The sequence below is a fragment of the Prinia subflava genome, chromosome 2, assembly GCF_021018805.1.
Source record: "Prinia subflava isolate CZ2003 ecotype Zambia chromosome 2, Cam_Psub_1.2, whole genome shotgun sequence".
NCBI lineage: Eukaryota > Metazoa > Chordata > Aves > Passeriformes > Cisticolidae > Prinia > Prinia subflava.
In genome coordinates this window covers 53,740,770-53,764,704 of record NC_086248.1, presented here as the reverse complement: position 1 = coordinate 53,764,704, position 23,935 = coordinate 53,740,770, and the positions used below count along the sequence as shown (strand labels likewise).

The 23,935-nt window shown below is 38.3% G+C and overlaps 1 protein-coding gene across 4 annotated transcripts in view; it reads left to right on the top strand.

Annotated features, from left to right (window-relative positions):
• PTPRK (protein tyrosine phosphatase receptor type K) overlaps window positions 1-23,935 on the top strand; it is a 386,603-nt gene that overhangs the window by 201,867 nt on the left and 160,801 nt on the right. For all 4 annotated transcript variants that reach the window (XM_063389974.1, XM_063389972.1, XM_063389970.1 and 1 more), the window contains exon 7: window positions 21,028-21,321. In XM_063389974.1, coding sequence (XP_063246044.1) covers window positions 21,028-21,321 — 294 coding nt within the window. The remainder of the gene's footprint in view (window positions 1-21,027; window positions 21,322-23,935) is intronic.

Here is a 23,935-nt window from a genome sequence, read left to right as displayed (position 1 = left end):
AAACCCAGCTCCTTCAGCTGATCCTTATAAAACATGTTTTCTTGACCCTTCATGAGCCTGGTTGCCCTTCTCTGAGCGCACTCCCTAATCAACGTGATCTGAAAGATGAAAATTGCATGGTGTTAGTTCAAGGCTTATAAAGCTGAGATAATTTTCAATGAGTTCTAGTTGTATTAGTAACGATTAGCCTAACTTTGTGTGAATTAGTTAAGTTGAATAAATAAATGCCAGAAAAAATGCTTTGCTCAATTTAGAATTTTTGTACGGAATTTTCCATAAATAAATGGATTATAAGGTAAATGAATTTGAACTTTACTTGAATGTACCAAGCATCTTATAGTTTGTGGAATCTAGTTGAACCTTTTATTAATTTTTTTTATTATTTACATTAGCTTTTTGCTCCTTGTGCCTATCTTGTAGTAGATGCTGTAAGCCTTATGGAACTGTACCTCTTTGTGGGTACAAGGTAGAATACTACAAGGCATCAATGCCATATGTGTGTTTAGTAAAGTTATCTCACTTTAGTAAACTGATTTACTCATTTCCTGAGAAAATCAAGAGTAATACATTGTATCATTTACCTGATCTATTTCACCATCCCATAAGGATTAAGTCTAAAAAAACTTTTCTCTGTTTTACTTTTTTTTACTGAAGTTGCATTTCTGAGTTTATGTGAAAATCTCAGCTTTATTCTTATGTTGACATCCTCGTGGTAACATAAGTTGTGTTTTTTAATAACTGGAGATACTGGCTACTGCTTTTGAAGGGAGATAGAGGTAGATGTAGATGTTTTTCTTTGGCTTAAAGATTGAGATTGAAGTCTCATGACTTTTAATGCTTGCTTTGAACTTTAGTCTGACTTTGAATTGTGTTGACAGCAGTTGGAAATGTCTTGACTAATGATTTGTTTTTCAACTTTCCACTTCTCTTGGACTGGATGACTTGCATGACCTAGAAAAAACAAGATACATTTAGTGTGATCAAGCTTGTGATCTATGGGCTACATCATCAGCCACTGCAATATTTTCCTCTTCTTTTTATTGGAGATAGGAAGGAGCAGCTGTTTGGCAGTGCATGAAGCACAGCTTCATTTTAGCAGCCAGATACTTTCAGGGTACAGTTGCAGCATGGCTTATTGTTTTCTTTTCTTTTCTTTTCTTTTTTAATATGTGATGCTGAGGCACAGTTCCTGCTTTGAATGTATGCTGCATGGCACTTGGCCACCTTAGTGCACTGAAGAAGACAAGACATCTGCAAGTTCTCACAAGTATCACATGCTGCAATCCTCACTTTTGCCAATGCCTTCTCTGTTTGTTTACCTTTTCTCCCCTATTTTGGACTTTCTGCAATGTGATTTCTGCAATGTGATTTAAGTCTGCCATCTTTTGTGCCCTACTTGTTGGTTGCTACTTCTGTCAGTGGAGCAGAGAAAATGCTGTCAGGTTGAATGTGCCAGTAAATGACAATGAGGTAGTTGAAAGGTGATAAAAAAATCTGGTTTACTAGAAAAAATAGCTCCTTTTCTAAAAGATTTTGTAAAGGTAATATAATTGGACACTTTAAGAAAAAAATTGGATTGTGTCTGTATTCTGGCTGGCTGCAGACATGTTTAAGATGTATTTTAAGTTTAAGCCCACAGACTTCTCGTCTTTCCTGATGTTTGTCTTTGTTTTATGTGGGAAGCTGCCTCTACCTTTTAATTTTCACTGTTTGTTGATTATGTTCTTTGTCTTCAGCTATCTCCTAATGCCATTTTAAAAATCTGTTTGACTTTCCTCTTGCATTTTTCTTTCAACATGGCTGCCTAAAAAAATATTTTATTAGTTTTATTTTTCCTGGGAACACCTCCAATACCTACTTGACCTCTAACTAGGTATGTGGACTATGCAACACAAAGAATTGTGCCCTAGTGACACTTCTTTTCCCTCCTAATTATTGTCATTATCAGTGACATTTTCACAATTAGAAACAAAATTATCCTTGTTTTTTTTTTACTTTCAATTGTTTCTGGAACAGCTTTAACCTCTTCTTTGAATAATATTATAAGAGATTAAAGAACTGATAGAGAGAACACAGGCTGGCTTTTCATTCAAGCCAAGTCAAGTAATAGTTTCAAAAAGCTGACCAAGCAACTTTCTGGAGTTGCAGAGACAGATAAGAGGTTTGGTTCCTGGTTTAATTAATGTTTTGTTTTGTCCAGATTTTGCTGCCCTTTACCAAAACAAACCCTAATGCAGGAATTTGGTGGTATGTCTGTGCTTCCAGGCTGGAACAAAGAATTTTTTAGAAATGTGTCATGAAAGGAGGATGGTGTTCTTGCTCTGAAACATAATATTTTGTACAGATGCTATTGCTTACATTATAAAAAATGGAGGAGACAGGCAGGGGAAGTGTGTGCCAAACAGTACGTGCAAACAGTCACCTTATTAAGGAAACTATCCCCTAAGACATTTGCATCATTAGGACTTCCGATAATTAAGATGAACTATATTTCAGTAAGAAGACAGCCTTCTGGCCAACTGACTAAGCAGATGCCAAGTGGAAGCAAATGATGCTAAGTTGAGCTCTCAGGCAATTAACAGAAATTAATGGACCAGGTACCTCCAGTCTGTTTCCTGTGGGTGTCAGTTCAGTGTCCTTGCCCTTCCTGCACTTCCAGCTCAGATGAGTTTCAGGGGTTTAGTGCCTGAGGTTTCCTTATCAAAATTTGCTGGGAGTTATCACCTGCTTAGCAGAGCTCACAGGATTTCTGTGGTGGATTAAATATTTCACAAGATTCTGGAATTTTAATTGATTGAGTGGCAATAATTGAAGCAATTCTTGATGACAAGAATCCTGTTTTGACTCCTAGCAGCATAATGTTCTAGAGGAAGCCTTCCAGAGGGACTTGCACTGAATAAAGAACTGAAACCTGCCACTCACCATTTGGTCTGGTTTCAGCCTCATTTCAAAATGCATCTCCATAGTGCCATAATTTATGAAGCTTCCTAATCTGTGAAGGAATTTCTTGCATGCCCTGTTTTTGACTGATTCTATGCCTCGATAACTGATTCATACATCAGTTATTTATTTGTTTGTTTATTTTTTTATTTGTTGGACCCTTCCTTAAAGATATATATGTAGGTATGTGCAGAGTCTGTTTATGTGCAAGAGCATCTGATATTACAGAATAGTAACAAAAGACATGGTCCTACCTGTCTTTTCTCTCTCCTACTCCCTGTGACTTGCTATTTCCTCTTCTTTTGCAACAGAGGCATGCTTGACCCTTTTTCCAGTGAGCTGACTGGGGAGCTAAATTAAAAAGAAAAACACCCTGCCACTGTAGAAAGAAGTGGGTATTTTTGTGTCAGACTAGTGTACTAATAGCAGAACCACTGGCCTGGAAAATACGGAAAGACCAGAGAAGAGGTGGTAGTTCACTCCCCACAATGATGTGGTCATTTTGGGTTGGCTTAGATATAATGTTAAGTTGCATCCTCAGCCTGCTTTGCAGGTGGATTACACTGTGCTGGAAACATCTTTGAGCCCACAGGGTATTGTAGTGTGGAATGGTTCCTGAGATAAACCGTGTTGTCTTGGGGGTTTTCTTTGGTAGCAGCTTCCTTGTATGAACATGCCTTTAGAGGAGTTGATATAACAGAAAGGGACTGACAGGAGATACAAGCATGTTCCCTCAAGCCCACATTATCTTGTCATAGCTGAGGAGATAACCAGATACCAGAATGATAGGCCTTAATGTAATAGGCCTGAATAGAAAAACCCTCAGCAAACCTTCTCTTTGGATTGTTACGGGAAAAAACAGCTGGGCTTGGTTTGGAAGAGGAAGAAATCAACCAGAAAAAAATAAAGGTAAATAAAAAAGAAAAGAAAGATAAATAAAATATTTCTCTTGAATTGGACATTTGGTTTAACTTCAGAATGCTAATCAGACCATTTAAATAAATACATACAATAACACTTGATTTCAACAATATACTAATGAAGTAAGCTATTATGATTTGTATAGGTGTAATTAAAACATGGAAAGGCAAACATATCAGTGTGGTTGTTTAATAGTAGTATTCAATGAATAATAAGATAGACAGCTATGCACACATCACTGTGCTGCTCTGGAGAGTATTTGAAATTTTCTCCCAAAGAAAAAAAGTGGGCGCAAAATGCATTCTCGTTAAAGGATTTGTTGAATCTAAATTAAAAATATTCTTCCACTGAAGAAAAAGTGACTGATTGCAATGTTAGAAATAATTCAAGTTTCTCGAAAGGACACTTAAAAGCAGTGAGGCAACCAGAGGTAAGGTATTTATAGTTCATAGACGAGAAAAGACAATACATAGGCAAAAATAGTATACTGAATAGCAAAAGGTTATGAACTTGGGTGAGAAAAGTGCCACGAAGACTCGTAGATGGAATAACAGATGTTTTGTGGCTTTTTAATGATTGATTATTATATGATGTAAATGGGGCATGAAGAGAAGTGCTTAATTAAATAACCGGAGAAAGTTAAGCAACATATCAAAGGACCAAAATGTTTTGGTCTCTTTAGTGCTTCCAAAGAGTACTTTGAGCTTCAGCAGTATTACTGGCTTGCTTCTGTTACCCATTTGTTACTTTATGTGTTAAAAAGAAAGAAATGATAAATTTTTCAGGCCAAGAAAAGTATAAACACCAGAGTTAGAATACTTACCTGTGGGGGAAGTACAGGTAAGTATTCTAACTACCTGTTAAACAAAGACAGAGAGCAGGGCAAAACATTTTGCTTTGGCAGGAGAGTCTGTGTAGAAAAAATTGTAATTTTATCTTCTTTTAAGGTATTTTAACAGTTGTAAGCCCTGGTATTACTCATGGATTGGCCTGCAATGAGAAGAATTGAGTGAGTTCAAACAAGCTGTTTTACTTGCTGACTTTGTTTACCTTTGCTGATCATTTTCCCCACACATTAAAGTGTGATGATGGGATAAGAAAAAGACTTCATAAGATGTATGTGGAATGACTTAATGAAGGTACAACATAATTATGGTTTCTTACTGCATTTACATTACATTAACCATTCAGGGATGTAAATCAACAGAAAATTAATCTGTTTTCAGCTGGTTAGCTTGTATCGCTTTGGCTCTGCAAAGAAGCTTTTGTTTTAAAACCTAAAGGTCTCCATTCAGGCATCAGAATTAAAAAAAAGAAACCTTGATAATTTATAATCAATTGTGAAGGAAATGCAACCATACAGCCATGCACCATCCACACTGTGAAGGAAGATGGTTGGATCATTAGTAGCTCTATGCAGAGGGCACTCATCTATAATGGATTACATGGGCTGAAGCCTATGGGTTATTTCTAATATCATCCAGTATTCAATGAGTAGCTTGACAGCTAGCAGCAGTTTCTTGGTTTTTTAATTCTAGAGAACATGATAGTGACTTCAGAAAACATTGCTGCTGGGCCAAAATCTTCTTAGTTTAATGAGTAGGCTTGGGGAGAGATGTAAGAATGAGAGAGGCACTCTCTGAGCATCTAGCAATCTATAGCTTAAGATTTATCGAGCCAGAGACTATGTCAGTGAATCATGTGTGTGATATCCATGACAAACCTTCTACATATTTGTCAAATAATTTCTGAACTTGTGTTTTTGCTCAATTGGGAGCAATGAGTTCCCACAACTAGCTCAAGTTATTCACAGAAGAACATCCCTCCAAAGCTGCTGTCTATTTTCACTCCAAGAAATAGCAAGTCATTCCATATTCATCAATTTCATGCCACCTGTCATTTCATAAACATCTAGCATGTATTCCTCCAATCATCATTCTTTCATGTTGAGTGTTGCAGGTTGATCAAATATTTCCATACAGGAAGTTGTGCTAGGTCTTCAATAACTTCTATTTGGTCTTTTCTCTGTCTTCCCTTCTGGCTCATCTCACAGGAGACAGGAAGACCAGATCTATATAACTTTAGATGAGAGAACATTACAGGTTTACACAGTCACACAAGATACTATGCTTTCTTTGTGTTGTGTTCCTAGTAATCACTGATTTTCTTTTGTCTGAATTGAACTGACATGGTCTTGAAATTCCCAACAGAATTATTATTCCTGTCTGATTATACTGATTTAGAGTCCACAAGGGATTCGTAAGGCTCAATGCAGTGCTTTTTTTTAATCAGCTTTGATTTTATTTGACATTTTATTTCTTAATTCTGCAGTATCTTAAGGAAAACAAGAAAAGCTGGATGTGACTACTCACAAAATACCTGAAGCCATTTAGCACAGCAGATAAGACTACTGCTGCTTTAATTGGAGCCATCGCTAAAACTCCATCTTTTCTTACTGGCATTGTAGGTAGACATATGACTTAGTGAATTTAGGAAAAAGGGTTTAGTCTCAAAAGGAGAGTTGTAGAAACTCCTCTGAGAATCTCTGAACCTTTAGGATAAGGTGCTGTCCTTGCAAATGGTGAGTCTCTGCACAAATTCTGATTCCAGTCAGACAAGAGGAATGGATGTGGAACGTCCTTATGCTGAGAGATTAAGTGACTTCTCTATAATCCTGAACTATGTTCTGAATGTGCTTCTTTATTATCTAGTGCCTCACATGCAACTAGGCTGAAAAAACAAAACATCATTTTGGAAATGTTAATGTAAATGTTTCTTGCAGCTATTTTGTGAATTTGGATGAACTTTTTTCTCTTAACCTTCTCATCTTTTATTGTTTTGCTACACACATACACACCCACCCTTTTCTCCCCATAAAGAAATGCAACCCCAACCTCAGCCTCTCTAGCCCATTTCCTTCCAAAAGAGGAAGATTTTTAGTGTGCATGTGTATATGGAGTTATTCTGTTTTCAATTTATAAGTCACCACACTTAGAAAGGTATAAAATATGTGTGCATTAGATTGGTTTGTGGTACCTCTATATTCTTGACTGTAACCAAAGTTAACTCTAAAATAGGTTTCCTGTGTTTGTGTGGCCTTGAGAAAGGGATTATCTGAACACTGGGAAAAAGCCAGAATTGGCTTCATGCTCAGGATTGCCTAGCCCCTGAATTTTCACTGGCTGAATGTGGGTACTAAGGAGAAGGATTTGCACCCTGAGAATATGCCTCAGAAGTTGGGAAAAGAGGCTATGCCAAGTGAGGAAAACTGAGAGATACAAATCTTGCTGATCGCTGACTTCTCAGTACAGTGACAAAGAACTTCTTAGAGAGAAAGTCCAGTGAATTTTGGAAAGAAAAACACTATGTTAAATGAAAAGGAGAAGGTTTAGGGGATTTTCTTTTAAATGTCAAAATGCTGTGTTGTGGTTTCTTATGCTTGGAAAAAAGTTATGTTTCTCTCTTCTGAACCTTTTTGTAAGTCCAGCTTGCCTTTCCCATTACAGACTGGGGAGGAAGATGAATAATAGATGAAGGTTTTCTTGAGAGCAGGCAAGATTATGTATATTGAGAGGTAGAAGCCTAAATAGAGTTCAGTGGGGCAGCTTCACCAGTCCTCTAACTGAGCTGACAAAAACTGATTTTTTTATGCCCCAAACTCACATTACTCAGAGGGTTAGCAAGTCCTGTGAAAGCAGTTATCTTTTAAAAGCAAACAAACTATCCAGATTCTTCAAGGAACACTCACACATTAAAAATTTGAGGCAGAACTTTAGAATTCAGCAGGAAGGATCATGACTTTCCTTGTCTTCATCAAAAAGAGGGCCAACAGAGCTTACTGGCAAAATTGCACAAGTTTTTTTCCCCAGGATGGCATGCTTTTGTTACCAAGACTTATGTAAAAGGTAAGGGCTCCTTTAAGCTATTGCTACTGTCTGTTTAACTGGTAATATGGTGACAACTGATTTACTTTTGTCTCCACATCTTTTGTAATGTGCTCTTAGGGACTTAGTTCAACATGCAGAACCAACAAAAACCCAGCCTTCAACAAAATGCCCATTATGCACAGGCCATCAAAATGTAATAAACAACATAGGTTACCTGTGCAATATTTGAAGGTAGCAATTTCCACAGTGGTGCATATTATTATAAACTATATTATTACCAGTGGATCTTGTATTTGGAGAGAAAAGCCATGCTGTACAATTTCTATCCTAATAATTTCTTCTGTTATTATTTCTGTAGAGTTGTTGATTTTGTTTGCCTTTCTTTTGCAAACACAAAAGGCTGGTTCCAGAACTTTCTGTGTACCAGCCCAGCTTAAGTACATGTTGGTTAGTATCATCTTCAAGAATTAAAACATGCAGTAGCAGAATAAGGAGCTGTGCATTCTTGTTAAACTTGCTTATCAAAAAATTGATAAGATAACTTAGAATGGTTAAAATAAGAAAACAAAAAGATTGTTTTTAAATTAATGTTTGTGTCAGTTGAAATAAGATGCAAAATTTAGACTCTTTTACTGTACTGGAGGAGTTTCTAGTCCAGATTCATATTGATACTTTGAACCTTTTTTCAACAAAACAAAGATAACAGGTTTTAATCAACTCATATAAAATCATAATATCTCATAAAAATCTTATTGGCATGCAGAATTGGTGGGATTTTCTGTTCTGATTTGTTTTTCTAGAAATTTCTTTCAGACTTTTCATCACATTCAGAATCCCTTTGGCAATGGGGTGGATGGCAGTTGCTTTGTTACCCCCATTCCACAGGTATTCCTTAATATCTGTTCAGGTGCTGTGGCAAGGATGGTGGTTACTTTGGCCACCTCTATCCCCCTGCCCTTTTCTGAGGCTGGCTTTCATGGTAAAAGCAGGTGTTGTAGCCAGCACCTTCTTAAAAGGTAGTCTCAATCCTTGCCTTCCCTTTTCCCTGCTCTCAAGAGCCTGAACTTGTGCTTCCATTTCTCTGCTGACATGGGCTTTTGTCTGAAAACACTGGGAGTTGCTGCAGGGACCGAGGAAAGCAGGGAACTTCCAAGAGCATGCCTGCAAGATCAGTTTTAAACATAAACCACTGTGAATGTAGTGTAGAGGAATGACTGCAAACAACACTGATGGTGGGAAGTGGAGGAGTAGGGTTGCCCTCTGAGGTGCGTGTTAGATGATGTGTATTTCACATCTGTGATGTAAAACTGTGGTGAAAAAATCATTTTAGTTTCTGTTGCTTCATTACACAGATTGAGGGAAGTGTCTTAGTGCCTCCTAAAATTAGTCCCCTTCTCTGTCATTCCAGTGGGCTGCCTTCTGGCATTTTTGGCAAGAAATATTTGGACATGCTGTAATAAGAAATGTGAAGACATTGCTGGTGGGAACATCTATATGTGCCTTAGAAAACATTATGAATAGAAAGAGAGGGACTTGGGCAAGAAAATAGCACCCCAAAAATAAGTCTTCTCCAAAGTGGTGATGGATTCTGTCATTTCTCCCCATAGATCTGCATAGGCTGAACACACACACAGTCTCTCTAGATAATCATTAATGTGTAAGCCTTATATTACCTTGGATCAATTTTTCCTCTGATGGTAGTATTCGAGTGCTGTCAGAAAACTTTTACCATCCATGAAATGGGATACCTGAGAATGCCTTGCAAACCTAAAGGGGAAGGGGTTCTGTTCTTCTCCACCCCCTGTGCATTTTTAAGGTCTTGCTTTAATAATAAGTGTGTGATCCTTCCTTTCCCTTCCTTTCCCTTCCTTTCCCTTCCTTTCCCTTCTTTTCCTTTCCTTTCCTTTCCCTTCCTTTCCTTTCCTTTCCTTTCCTTTCCTTTCCTTTCCTTTTCCTTTCCTTTCCTTTCCTTTCCTTTCCTTTCCTTTCCTTTCCTTTCCTTTCCTTTCCTTTCCTTTCCTTTCCTTTCCTTTCCTTTCCTTTCCTTTCCTTTCCTTTCCTTTCCTTTCCTTTCCTTTCCTTTCCTTTCCTTTCCTTTCCTTTCCTTTCCTTTCCTTTCCTTTCCTTTCCTTTCCTTTCCTTGCCTTGCCTTGCCTTGCCTTGCCTTGCCTTGCCTTGCCTTGCCTTGCCTTGCCTTGCCTTGCCTTGCCTTGCCTTGCCTTGCCTTGCCTTGCCTTGCCTTGCCTTGCCTTGCCTTGCCTTGCCTTGCCTTGCCTTGCCTTGCCTTGCCTTGCCTTGCCTTGCCTTGCCTTGCCTTGCCTTGCCTTGCCTTGCCTTGCCTTGCCTTGCCTTGCCTTGCCTTGCCTTGCCTTGCCTTGCCTTGCCTTGCCTTGCCTTGCCTTGCCTTGCCTTGCCTTGCCTTGCCCTGCCCTGCCTTGCCCTGCCCTTTCCTTTCCTTTCCTTTCCTTTCCTTTCCTTTCCTTTCCTTTCCTTTCCTTTCCTTTCCTTTCCTTTCCTTTCCTTTCCTTTCCTTTCCTTTCCTTTCCTTTCCTTTCCTTTCCTTTCCTTTCCTTTCCTTTCCTTTCCTTTCCTTTCCTTTCCTTTCCTTTCCTTTCCTTTCCTTTCCTTTCCTTTCCTTTCCTTTCCTTTCCTTTCCTTTCCTTTCCTTTCCTTTCCTTTCCTTTCCTTTCCTTTCCTTTCCTTTCCTTTCCTTTCCTTTCCTTTCCTTTCCTTTCCTTTCCTTTCCTTTCCTTTCCTTTCCTTTCCTTTCCTTTCCTTTCCTTTCCTTTCCTTTCCTTTCCTTTCCTTTCCTTTCCTTTCCTTTCCTTTCCTTTCCTTTCCTTTCCTTTCCTTTCCTTTCCTTTCCTTTCCTTTCCTTTCCTTTCCTTTCCTTTCCTTTCCTTTCCTTTCCTTTCCTTTCCTTTCCTTTCCTTTCCTTTCCCCCCTCCCCCTCCTCTCTCTGTGCATCAAAGATTTAACGCATGGTTTGGGTTAAGGGTTACAGTAAAATCAGTCTCACCTCTTACAGGCTTAGGTTTCTGTGTTTGCTATTACATAGAACTGTAAATGCTTGGAAGCCAAAGCCATGGCAGCTATTCTCATCTACAGCTGCTGTGGAGTTCAGTACCCTTCTGGTCCAAGGACGTGTACAGCTCATTGCATTTATTGAGCATGATACAATTTTAAGGCCTGTCTCACAATGCTACTATCCCAACAGCACATGACACATTCTTCTCTGCCATTTAAAAGGCATGCAGGAGAGCTGGTAATAAAATTTTGTGTGAGTGTTGGCAAGTTATAATGTGACTTCCAAAATGAGGCATACAGGAGAATTCCAGGACAGACAGGATTGCTGTCTGGGTGAATTTTTTTAGCTTTCAAGTTTTATAGATAGGTAGATCTCATGAGGTGATTTATTTATTTTTTGTTCCACTGAATTCTGTTGAAATGCTCCGATTTGGTCACAGATGTTTGAACTTTTTGAGTTTGATTATGAATATGTCACTGTAACTTTTGTCCATCAGAAAGTTTCTATATTTGGGTTGTTTGGGCAGTAAACTGAGTGTACGAGCATGACTACAGCATCAGCAGATATGAGAATAACACAAAAATCTTCACAATCTCATTTTACTGGACCAGTTCAGACTTAAATAAAATATTAAGGTAATCCAAGTACTTAGAAAATGAATATGTTCCCCTGACACATTGCATCACCATGTAAAAGAAAATTTTGGAATCTCTAAAACAATATTTTGTTCTTCTTCAGGCATTCTTTCTGTAATCTCAAGTTTTACTCCTTCTCACCATTGACAGCATGTGGATGTGCATGCAATCTCAGTATTGTCAAATTGCAAAGCCTTGTAGATTTGAGAGTAATTCTTTCTTGGGAGGTACCAATTTTGAAGAAGGCATTCAATTTTGTTCTCAGCCTGCTGGTTCCTGACAATGAAGCAGATAAAATATTTCTTTCCAACAGTAATCTCAACACTGTGATCTCGAGGGCATTACTGATACATGTGGATAATGAAGTCATTGTCATCAACTCTTTGCTGGAGACATTTCTACAGCTGGCTCATTTATGCTAACTGATTTTTAAATTTTTTTTTATTTAAAATTTGAATATCTTCTCATTACAGGCACCTCTTTTTCTTACATTTATTCATTTTACCTCTAGGAGTGTGCTGCATAAATGTCTTTAACACAAGGCAATCTTTTTGACAAAATGTGTCATAATTTTCTAATTGATTCCCATAGTAACATAGCCTACTATCATTCAAAAAATAGGCATATGTCCTGATCATAAATTGTGTGGAGAGATGACATATTCCAATTTTTAGGCAGACTTTTTTTTTTGTTTTGTTTTTATATGTAAGCTGGGCATGTTCTTAACCTTGTTTACAGTTTCTGCTGACAATGCTCAAGCTGCACACTGTTTCTTTTTTTTTTAAAGGAAGATAATAAAATGAACGTGGTGGTGTTTCAAATCAAGGTGAATAAAATGCCACAGTGATGCATAGGACATAACATCACTATGCAGAAGTTAGCAGTTTTCACTGTTGAAATAATTCCTATTTCAGCACTTTAGGTGGTCACTAACTGCCACGTCACCTAAATTAAATACATTTTAGCTGAATGAGCTTGCAGACTTCATTGTATCCGTGACACAAACTTTATATATTAGGTGCTCAAAGCTAAAACAGTAGCTTGAAGAGAGCTTGTGACATACTATTCCTGTTCACAGTCCCCAAATTAGAGATATTATGTTGAAATATGTCAGTACCCTACCTAAACCAGGACTGTGAGCTTGCTGTTCAATTTGCCATTTCTGTTTCTTGCTGTTTTTCTCCAGTGACTGATTCTCCAGGTAGTTACCTGAATTTCAATGTTATATTTATTTTTAAAGTTTATTTAAAATTGATCCTTTCACTTTTTTCCATTTCATGTAATAAATGACAATGAAAATGGTCTTGTACTTTCTCTGAAGAGAGTTGGATAAATCACTTGATACCACCTGGTCACTAAGCCATTACTTAAAATGAGTTCTTTTGTTCCAGACAACTAACTCTCTTAATTAAAATGTAACATTTTGTGGGTATTGTGTCTCAACCTCCGGACTAGCAGCTAGTGCCTAATACTATGCCGTTGTAATAAATTCTATTTTAAAGTCACAGAAATGGTTTTCTGAAGTCACAGAAATAAAGTCTGCCAAAGTGGAATTAGAAAAAAAAGAAGAATTTGAGAAAAACCTTTATAGCAGAATCGTAAATCTTGAGCTGTTCAAGTTTCTCCATGCAGCCACCATCACTTATGGTTATGGGACAGCAGCTGAGATAAGTTAGAATTAGTTTTAGATTGTGTTGGAGTTTGGTTTGGTTTTGGCTTTAGGATTTGTTTTTATTTAGTTTTGTTTTAATAAAGTCAGGCCTTTATATGGAACACTTCACTGTAAAAGCCTACCGATTTCTACCTGAAGAAGTAATTCTATGGTGTAATAAGTCAAACTTAGTTATTTTATGAAAAAAGTCTTTGCTGCCTTCTCTATCATACAGTGCCTTCTCCAAGCTGTACCTGTATAAGACAAAGATGGGAACAATAGATTTCCTATCAGAAAAAGAAATTGACAATGTACAACTGTTAACAATGTAGAAAAGTAAAGCATCTGTTAAAATGAATTAAACTTGATAAGCAGAAACATTTTTGTCCACTGGGAGAAAAAAAAAACCCCAAATAAATTTATTATGAAAATGGTAAACGAGTTCATGAACTAATATAAAAGGCAAGCGATCGCTTGGGAAATTATTAATTAAATGGCCAAGACTTGTAAGAACTCCAGACGACCTACAGCTGGTTGGATTTTTATTGTGTTAATTTCTCAGCAGCATTTGGTCTTGCAGTAGTGGAAGTGATTGTAAAACTTCTCTGAGGTGAGTTATTTTGAGGGCTGCAGATGGTTTAAGCAAGTGTGCCTTCCTGCAGCCTCTGCAATGTGCCCTGCCCGGCAGTCGAGCTCAGCCTCCTTTATTCTGATGTTTTTCAGATGCATTGTGTCTTTTGAGCAGGAGTAATCTGTGCAGCTGATGTATAGTATGTCTGGCTGAGAATAAGCTTGCACTTGTTCTTCTCCTTTGTCACAAAAATAAGATGGGCTGCTGAGGTGAGAAAAGCAAGTACTGCTATGTGGTGTGCAGGCAAGAATCCCATGAGCTAAGTGCCTAATGGCAGCATTTCTCACCTAAGGCTGTGTGTGTCTGCACCTATGAATTGGGTAGTCAATATTGTCCTGATGTAATTTTGTTTATTGAAGTTCCCATGTGAAGTCTGATTAGTGATTAGGAAGTCTTGGAGCAATGTAGACCTAGAAGTGTGTTTTTAATCATTCTAAAAAAGAAAATATGCCACATTCTTAGTTTTTTGGCTTTGGGGTTTTTTTCAGTCTTTTTGCATTTCATAGTTTTCAGAAGCCAAGGAGAGTGCTTATCTCCCATTACCGAACTGTCCTAAATGGGTTGCACAAACTATTTGAAGCATAGGCTTTTGAGCTTTTTTATTTGTCTTGGATGTGTTGTGCTGCAAAACCACTAAGGACCAAACTGTTCTCTAGAGGTGGAGCATGTAGGGTGGCAGACTCAGCTGTGAGTGTAGTCTGTCATGTACAGAAGGAGAGACCTTGAGCTCTTGTTGGAAATTTAAAAACAAACTGCAGATGCTTTCTGTGATTTTAATGGTCATGATACTTTTGCTGTTCATCAGGTCTGTGCTCTCAGCTTGGCACCCCTCAGTCTTCTGCACTGACCTGCTTTTTAACTGAGCAGAATAAATTCTTATCAGACAGGTACTGTTTTCTGTAATGCTTTCCCCTTATTTGGCACAGTCTCCTGTTTCTGTTAATACACCTTGTGTTGGTGCTGAGGAGTGGCAGGTCTTGTCAGGCTGCTGACAGCCAGGTGTCCTTGCAGACAGGCCAAGTCCAAAATAACCTTATTTGTCTTAAATTCTGCCTTTTATTTTCCCTGTCATAGCAATACTTTCTTAAAATTTTAGAGAGTTTCTTGTCTGTGTTAAAGATATGCCACATACAGAATGATTTTTGCAAAAATAAAAAAATCCCCAGTGTTTGGGCTCAAAGCCTCCATGGTGTGTTTTTATTTTTGAACTCTTCGTAATTCATTTTGTCACCATCTTCATGACCACATAATTTCTTTCAGTTATACTTCTTTGGAATTATATGAGAAACATCTTCAATTTCCCCCCCCAACTTATAATTTAGAGAATGCTGAATGTCCTACTGTTACTGTTCTTCAGTTACTATTCTCAGTGTTCCATTTGTAGCTTAGTACTCTATTTGAGTTTTTCAGTCACTGTTTCTTGTTAATTCTTTTTTTCTGCATCATTAATCAGCTTTTAAGAACAAGAATGTTATTGCCCTGCTAATACTTGACTGCCATAACTTTTTCTTCTAGATGTCATTCATGTTGTCCAAATTTTAAACAAATATTTCTACTTCTTCTGGTTTTCAATACTTTTAAAGACACATGAATCTCTAGAGCAGTATGTAATCTTCCAGGACACAAAGAGTACTGAAGCAGTGTAGCTTTTGCAAGGAATTGGCAACCTGCTTCCCTGTGCCCTTCTGCCCCCATGCCATGGGTCTTCTGATGCAACTTTGCCACTATATCTCCATGTGCAATCTGGAGCCCAGTGCACAGGCATGCTTCTCCACATGTCCAGTTCCTGGCAAGCAGGGATTTTCCCCTTACCCCTCTGTGCCTTGGGTGTCTCCGATTGCCTGGGTGTCTCATGCCTGGGGCTCCTGGTCCCACAGGGCTTCCTATGGCAAAGACTGTGCTATTGTGCTCTAACTTTGCATAGCCGGTGTGGGTCAGGCACTGAACCTCAGCTGAATTGAACTAGAAAAGCAGACAGCTTGTAAGAAATACGCAGATATGTTTAAATAACTTTGCAAGAAATTTCCCTAGAAGAGGAAGTGAGTTTGATATAGGTGAGAGCTGAGTCAGTCTTGAGTCATTTGTGGAGACATCTTTGCTATATTCCCTAGAACATTCAGTATTAGCTTTATTTACATGACTTCATATTTTTGTTTCTTTGAATTTTGGCAAATTTTAAAGGAACTTTGTATTCTTTTGGTTGACCTACTTTCTTGATAGCTTATGGTGTAATTAAAACATCTGAGGAGGTTAGGCTGAATTTGGGCTTTTTATAATGAATGAATGATTTTTTAATACTTGTAAAAATTAAGCTTTTTATGATTCCCCTTGTTGTGTGTATTGGGTTAAGCAGTTAATACTCATCAGCATACCAAGTGTAAGGCTTGGTGTGAGATATTTCACAGAGCAAGCTGAACATGCTGTCACCAGAGGGAAGGCACAGTGAGTGCATGAGTGGAGGGGACTTGCAGGCCATTACTGCAGAGCATGAATGTGTGCAGGTGCTGTACAATGCACGAGTGGGATGAGAGTGGATGAAGACATGCACCTGCTCTGAGTGCTTGGGCTGTGTGGTGACCAGCCCTCTCCTTCCTACCTCTCCAAACCCTTCTGCTGTGCAGCAAGAGTCTCTTGGTACCTGTTATGCTTAGCAAAATAAGACTCTTGTAAATAAGTTTTAAAAATAAGATTCTATCAGGCATGCATCCAGTATTAGCTTTTCCTCCAAAATGGAACAGTATGTAGAATTCTGTTGTTTTTTTTTTAATTTTTTCATTTGAACTGATCAAACAGTATAAACAGTATATGATTGTCAGTAAGATACAAATGAAACTACCTTCCTTTATTTTAAACTTAGGAAATGTTTAATCTTGGAAGGCAATGTAGTATTGTATATGTCTGTTACTTGAGAATATTGGAAATTTTATGTATATTGGTGGCTATACTAATAACACTAATGACATTTTCTGGCTGTTTTTTTTCTGCCTGTGAATGCGTATTTATTTGCATACAGTATTTCATATTAAAAATATGACACAACCACTTAACTGTAGGAAGACTGGTAGAGGAGGTTGAAGCTGCATGCTTATTGTTGTCATTGGTGCCTAAATATCACACTACATTTAATATACAATGTCATATACATACTGATGTGAGCATAATGTACTGCTAGTAGCTCAGCAGAATGAGAACTTAGTACTGACGAAATGTCAGTCTTAATTTTTTTATTACCTTAGCTGTGGGCATTTTATGTCAAAACCAGAGCTGACCAAATACTGCAACACGTTATGCATGAAAACACTTTCATTTATTTAATGTCTTGCAGATGTACAAGTGGTCTTTAAAAGATAGTCTTTCTGAGATGTTAGTGGTCATGAAAACTAGAAGAGCTTTCGTCAGATTTAACACCTTTATACACTGGCTAAAAATACATAGTAGAAAATGAGTCAGTAATTAAACTAGTTACATTGGATAAGGAATCTTAAATTTTGTGCTTGACAAAGGAAGAAATGAAACCATGCAGGGTCTTTGATCAAACTTTTTAGGGTATCTTTAATACCTATTAAAATAGTGATTCTACTGATGAGTTCAACTATTTATGGGCTGAAATATTTTTTCATAAATTATTGTTTAGAACCTTATGGCTTTACACAGACTTCATGACTGAGAAAAGGGAAACAGCTCAAGGAAAATTGATTGCTAGGTGTCCTGGTTTAGGGCAAATTTGTCAGGAAACCTCCAAATGGGATCTCTCTGGGAAGCAAACCCAAACAGACCCTCCCCTAACTGGTCTGGGGAAAAAATCACCTTAGAGAAATGTGGAAAAAACTGTTTCTTTAAGAAACAAAATGCCCACAGGCATAAAGAATGAATAATATGAAACAATAAAACCTGTCGCTGTTCTGAGGAGAGATGGCAAAATTGCCGTGGGTGCCACTCGGCTTGCTCAGTCTCTTATCAGTTCCTCCGGCGCTGGAAATGCTGTCCTGGGCCCTGTGGGCTGCAGGCATGAGATCCCAGTGTCTCTCTGGGCTTTAAGTTCAGGACAGGTTTAAACAGTCCCAACAAAAAAGAAAAACAAAAACAGTCCAGGGAGCTTCTCTGCCTCAGCTAGCTAAATTAACTAAAAGCAAAGGCAATCTCTGTCCCGTTGTCTGTCCATGCTTCAGACGAACACTGTCAAGGAGCTGGAATGGTGAGGGGAATGCTGTTTCTCAAAACAAACCCCACGCTTCTTCGCCCTGCTTCACTCTCAGAACCAGTCTTAAAGGCACAGAACAAAATGTCCAACATAAACAGAACAGACAACTGGGGATACAAGCATCATAAAGTCACTCTACGACACTAGGAATGCTGTGTGCCTTTGCCACTTCTCATAATAATTGAGGAAGGTGGGTTCTTTTTTGGCAGAAATAGAGGGCACAGCTCTCTAGTTGGGTTGTAATGATCAGGGCAGAGAAAGGGTGGAGGGACATTACTGTGCTGCCTCACTTGGCTTTGGGTCTAAGTGACTGGAAGCCAAAAATACATCGGAGTAGGGGCCACCTGCATTGGAACTTACTGACAGGGCCAGGCAGGAGGGAAGCTGCTGTGGTGCGTACTAGTGAGCCTCAGCTTCCTGCAATTCTTCCTCTAATCCAGTCTCCAAACACCTAAGCCATCACCTGGCTTGGCTGAGGCTGAGTTTTTATGTTGTTTATAAGCCAGAACAAACTTCTTAGAGGGTGATTTTCTTTAGGGTACTTTTTCACTCATCTTCTTTTATTTTTCTTGTCTCATATAAGACGTTTTTCATTTTTGGCAGACTGTCTTCTCAGGGCACTCTGAAACTGGGTTATTTACTACAGGTGGACCCAGATTACTGGGGTAAAAAAAGCCAGCAACATATACTTCCTTGAAGAATGTAAATTGTGTTTTAAAACTCTCTGAAAGAAAAGTATTGTTAAGATGTGTGATATTTTCTAAGGGAATGGCAACAAAAACATTAATAATGGCTTTGTTCTATCTTTTGTAGCTATCAGTGCCAATTTTTAAACTGTAAAAGTTTCAGATTGTTGTATATACAAAAGGAAATTGTGATTTCAAATTATAATTGGAGATGTGGTTATAGAATAATGAATGGGAATAATTAATAGAAAGCTAATTGGGTAACATCAGAAAAGTTTATCCTGGTATATTGGGATTGCATGCTTCAGTTGATACTTAGTGTACTTTTGGGATTTCTGGTTGCACCTCACCTCTGGTTCTGATTGTATATTGTATTATGAAGAATATTAATAATGCTGCAGAACAATTACTTGTTCATTTGCTCACTGATTAAAATTCATGCATAATTTATTGGAACTAGGAGAGACTTTATAAATAAGTCTCCTTGGCCTCAAGAGCTTAAAAACAAAATATGTATGCTAATATAAGAATGTGCTTTACTTCTTAACATAAGAACTTAATAGGCAATGGTCTCATTTATGTGAGGTTTTATTTGTGATAATCGTGCTCCTAATCAAAGTGTATGCTTCTAAACATAGCCATATGTTTTAGAAATTTATATCTTGGAGCTGGTAGTGCATCATGCTCATCAGTGATGATGTTTTCTACTATAATATGCACTGACCTTAGAATACATTAGTTTGACATTTATTATGTTAGCTCCACAGCAGATAGACTGCCCTCATTATGCCCAGCTGCATTTCTGAGCTTTGATGCAGGTAGGGATCTAAATGAATTCATAAGCACACCTATTGCCAAAGTCATAAGCACACCTATTGCCAAAGAGGGGTAAACCATTAATAATTAATTGAAGTACTTTCTGTAGTTTTGTATATCCTGAAGCAGAAATGGAAACACCTTGGAGCATTCACCTTTTCACTCTGGAAGGAAAAAATCAGCTCCCATTACAGCCTCAATGACATGGCTACAGAGTCCCTGTCTCCAAACGGAGTGGTTTGAGAAGCAGCTAATTTAGAAAAAAGTCCGCAAGATATATGCCAAAATCTGGGAAATTTGGCTGCTTATAGAGCTGGTAAATATACGGTTTTGGAGCAAGCTGTGGTACCTGGAAGGGAAGCTTTGCTGCTGGAAGTAGAGAAGCAGGCAGAACCAGGGAGTCACTAGCTGATCTTCACCAAGCAGGGAGGATGGGATGTCAAAGAAGGTCCACCACTCCCCACCACGTGTTCTGTCATTGACACTGGTGGGATCATCTCTGGGGGCCAGAATATGTGCAATGTGTGTGTGTCTTAATTTCTCTTGTGTAGAATGTAAGAATCCCCTGCTAGGGAAACCTTATGGTCTGGGGTTAAAAGCTATTTTTAATGTACTGGCCGTGAGATCCCCTCTACCTGCTCAGAGTTGCTGATTTGTTAGCTCTGCATCACTGCTGTGTCAAACCCCAGCGTGCACTGAATTTAGCATTGTTGCCTAATTAACTGAAACAAATTAGCTGAAATATGAGCCATCTGGAATGAAAATGAACCTTCCATGTTTATCAGTGAATTCGTTTTATTAGAAAAATACTTGTTGCTTGTGATTGTTTCCTAAAATAAATCATGCTGAGGCAATGTTTCTATGTTAACATTTCTCAGGGTAGGGGGGAGCACCCCTTCCTGTTTGGTCTGTCATTACCTTTTTTGCTTTGCAGCTGCACTGAAATATGTAGGCAGGCAGAAGCTGATGAGAAGAGGGGATGACAAAAGGTAGCACACATCCTATTGTTCAAGTTTCAAAATCAGTAGTGACTTACTAAAGAATAAAATATTATATGTTGTTGCCATATGTCTTTATTTTGTCATTCTCCTGGCAGCTTTGCTCAGTTCTGTATATTCTGAATGCCTGTAATAGGCATCTGTATCCTCTTCCCTAACTGTATCTGGTGGATTTCAGATTAACTGCAGTGATACTCGTTTTTAAGAATATTCTGTGCAGGGGTAGTGTATCATCTCTTGCAGCTCTTTCTATAAGGGAAGTGCAAATGTGGCTTCAGTCAATAAAATAAAATCTCAAGTTATTGGTATAGTAAATTATATAAATGAGCATAGGTTTTTTTTCAGAAAAAAATCCCAAGCAGCAGCAATATATAAATCAGACAGTATTTTGTGGTTTCTAGCTGAGGTTTTTGAAAGGAAAATATAGCACTGAGCAGATGCCAGTAGTGCACCACTCACTTCCATCAGCTGAAATTCTCCTCAGCTCTTCTTCATTGATGTCAGTTTGAATTTGTTTCTGAGGTTTGGAACCTTTGCTGACCGAACTCTGACAACTTCCTGTGTAGAGTGCCCTCCTCTTAGTGGGTTTTCCAGCTTTTGTTTCATTGCTGGCTTATTTTGTCTCCCCTGCAGAGCCTCCTCGGCCAATAGCTCCCCCGCAGCTGCTGGGCGTTGGCCCTACGTACCTGCTCATCCAGCTGAACGCCAACTCCATCATCGGGGATGGCCCCATTATCCTGAAGGAAGTGGAGTACCGGATGACCTCGGGGACCTGGACCGAGACCCACGCTGTCAACGCACCGACGTACAAGCTCTGGCACCTGGACCCTGACACCGAGTACGAGATCCGAGTCCTGCTCACCAGGCCGGGCGAAGGGGGCACAGGGCAGCCAGGACCACCGCTCATCACCAGGACCAAGTGTGCTGGTGAGTGCTGCTCTGGAAAAATTCACAAAAATCCAAAACTTTTTACTTTATGTCTTAATAGATTGGCAGGCCTGTTGGCTACAATTAACTTGTATCACGATTTAAGGATCCCCAAGTTTCCAGATCAGTAAGGATTTGCTGTGTCCTCTTCCTGGTCATTGTCTAGGTTGCTAACCCTGGATTAGGAGGCAGGAAGTTAAAAATCTAAGAAAACATTTTGTTTCTCCTCATGTAAGGAAGGGGACCTCTTGGTTTCTGGAAAGTTCTGACCTCCTTGTTTATTCACCTTCATATTTTCAATTACATTTTAAGTAAACTTGCATATAAAGTAAATTGCATAGGAAAAAATACATTTAACGAATAGAATCATTAAAAAAAAAAAAAAAAAAAAAAAGTGTACTTCTGCGTAACTTGTCTTTTCCCAGGCAGTTATGTATGGCCTGACAGAATCTCCAAGAAGTAAGATACAAACATTGAAATTTGTAGCTATGACTGCTCCCCAGGGAAGTGGTCACAGCAGTAAGCCTGCCAGAGTTAAAGATTTGTTTGATCAATGCTCTCAGGCTCATGGTGACTCTTGGGGCTCTCCTGTGCAGGACTGGGAGTAGGACTCAGTGTTTATTGTGGGTCCCTTCCAACTCAGAGTATTCTATGATTCTCTAAATTGTAGAATACAATTGAAAATGCAGATAGAGTGTTCTCTTCATTTTTGTCTACTATCACGAAAATCATGTGCTGTGAAGCCCTGCAGTTTGTTTCTTGTCTCTTAGAGTGCCCCTGCATGGCCAGCACCAAGAAGATTAAGCACTATCAATTTGTGTTATATGCTGTTCCTTCTAAAGCTATCTGAAGTTATTTTAATCTCAGCTTTCATAAGAAGAAAGATAATACCTACGTCTCACAGTTACAGGGGAGAAAACTTATAATTTGAATCTCAGACTGTGAGGAAAATAAGCATAAATTAAATTGTGGGGTTTTCCCTCCCAGTCTCAGGACTTCTAGAGCCTGACAGCATTTTAAAGTTGGCACAATGTTAGATTTAGCAAAGAGTGCTGATAACCATCTATTCAAAATTGCATTAAAGTAATCAGAAGGACAAGCGAGAGTCTCAGGTTTCCATGTGTCATGTGTATGTACGGATATGTGAATCACAAATAGGCATCGTTTTTTCACAAGTTGAAGACAGATCTCTGATGGATAACCACTCATTTTGTTTACTTAAGGAAGAGTGTCAGGTTCTGGATCAGAAGCCAGAAATTCTAGCAGACTAGGTCAGTGGGTATGAATTCCAGAAAATTAGAGGATCTTTTTTAAAGTTCCTCACAGTAGTGTCAGAAGTTGAAGCATGAAGCCGGAGTAAGGCTAAACTGAAGGCATCTTCTGAAGTTTGTGATGGTTTTTATAATTTAGTCTGTCTTTCCAGTGAAGTAGAAAGATCTACATATCTATGTCAGTTAAGGTGCTAGTCTTTGAGATCTAAGTAAGGCTAAAGTATTGGTTTATTGCACAGAATTGGTTTAGACATTCTTCTGAAAAAAGTAGGAATTGGAAAACTGCTTCTGTTTTAAAGATCCTGAGCTGAGAGTAACAAATTGAAATGTTCAGGTTGTTTTCCTAGCACTTGTAAAAATGTAACTTAATTTACCCAGGTTGTGACAGAGTAAAGATTTTTAGTGGGAAAGGAAGTAATGAATTATGTGATGTATTTTTAGAAGCCTGTTAGGGGAAAAAATGTTATTGTGGGTTTGTTGGGTTTGTTTTTATTTTTAATTTTTTTTTGCATTACATTCACATTTAAGGCTCCAAAATCTAATCTGTCTTGAGAAAAAAAATTCAACTCAATTTAATCCACTATGAAATTAAGCAAATCAAAAAAATACTTGAGCAGAAAATTCTGAACTTTCTGTGACAGCATTATTTTAATAATAATAAAATTTCAAGCTGTTTACCTTGGAGTAAGACTGATTCTTCTTATTCCATTGAAGGGAAGGCAAAAAATTGTTACTATTAGCTAGTTTCAGTTAGTCGAAGTTGTGTCAGCAAGGGTTTGTGAAGATTGAAATATTGTGCCCAGCATCAGGGATGAGTCAGGGACAGAAGCAGATTGAACACCCTGCTGCTTCCTCACCTGTCTGGAAAATGAGACAGACCTTCCTTTTCTGCAGTGTTCTCCCAAGACTTCTGATAGATAACTGCAGATCCTTGTCAATATGATTTTCTTGGTTGTATGTACTTATATTTTGCTTATAAAAGGCAAATTATGAACATAAAAATTAGTCTTTTCCAAAGAGAAGATTTATAAGAAAAGGCAAAGGTAATAATGGAATATCTCACCCTGCAGTCTCTGCTGCTGCCAGTATTCTACCAGTGACTGGCAGGTGATTTACTGTGCTATATTAGATGACATGTCTGCAGCAATATCTTCTTTCTGGAGTTTCTTCAATTATTCCTAATTCTCATTTCTGACAAGCTCACTTATTTTTCAGACAGATACTCTCTTTTCTGTCAATGTTCTTTGTCAGTTTTGTCTTTCCATAAGTTTTATCCATATTAGTTCAAATTCTGAAACAAGTTAAAATTGATTATCTGCTCAGTATTAGATGGAATGGTGGGA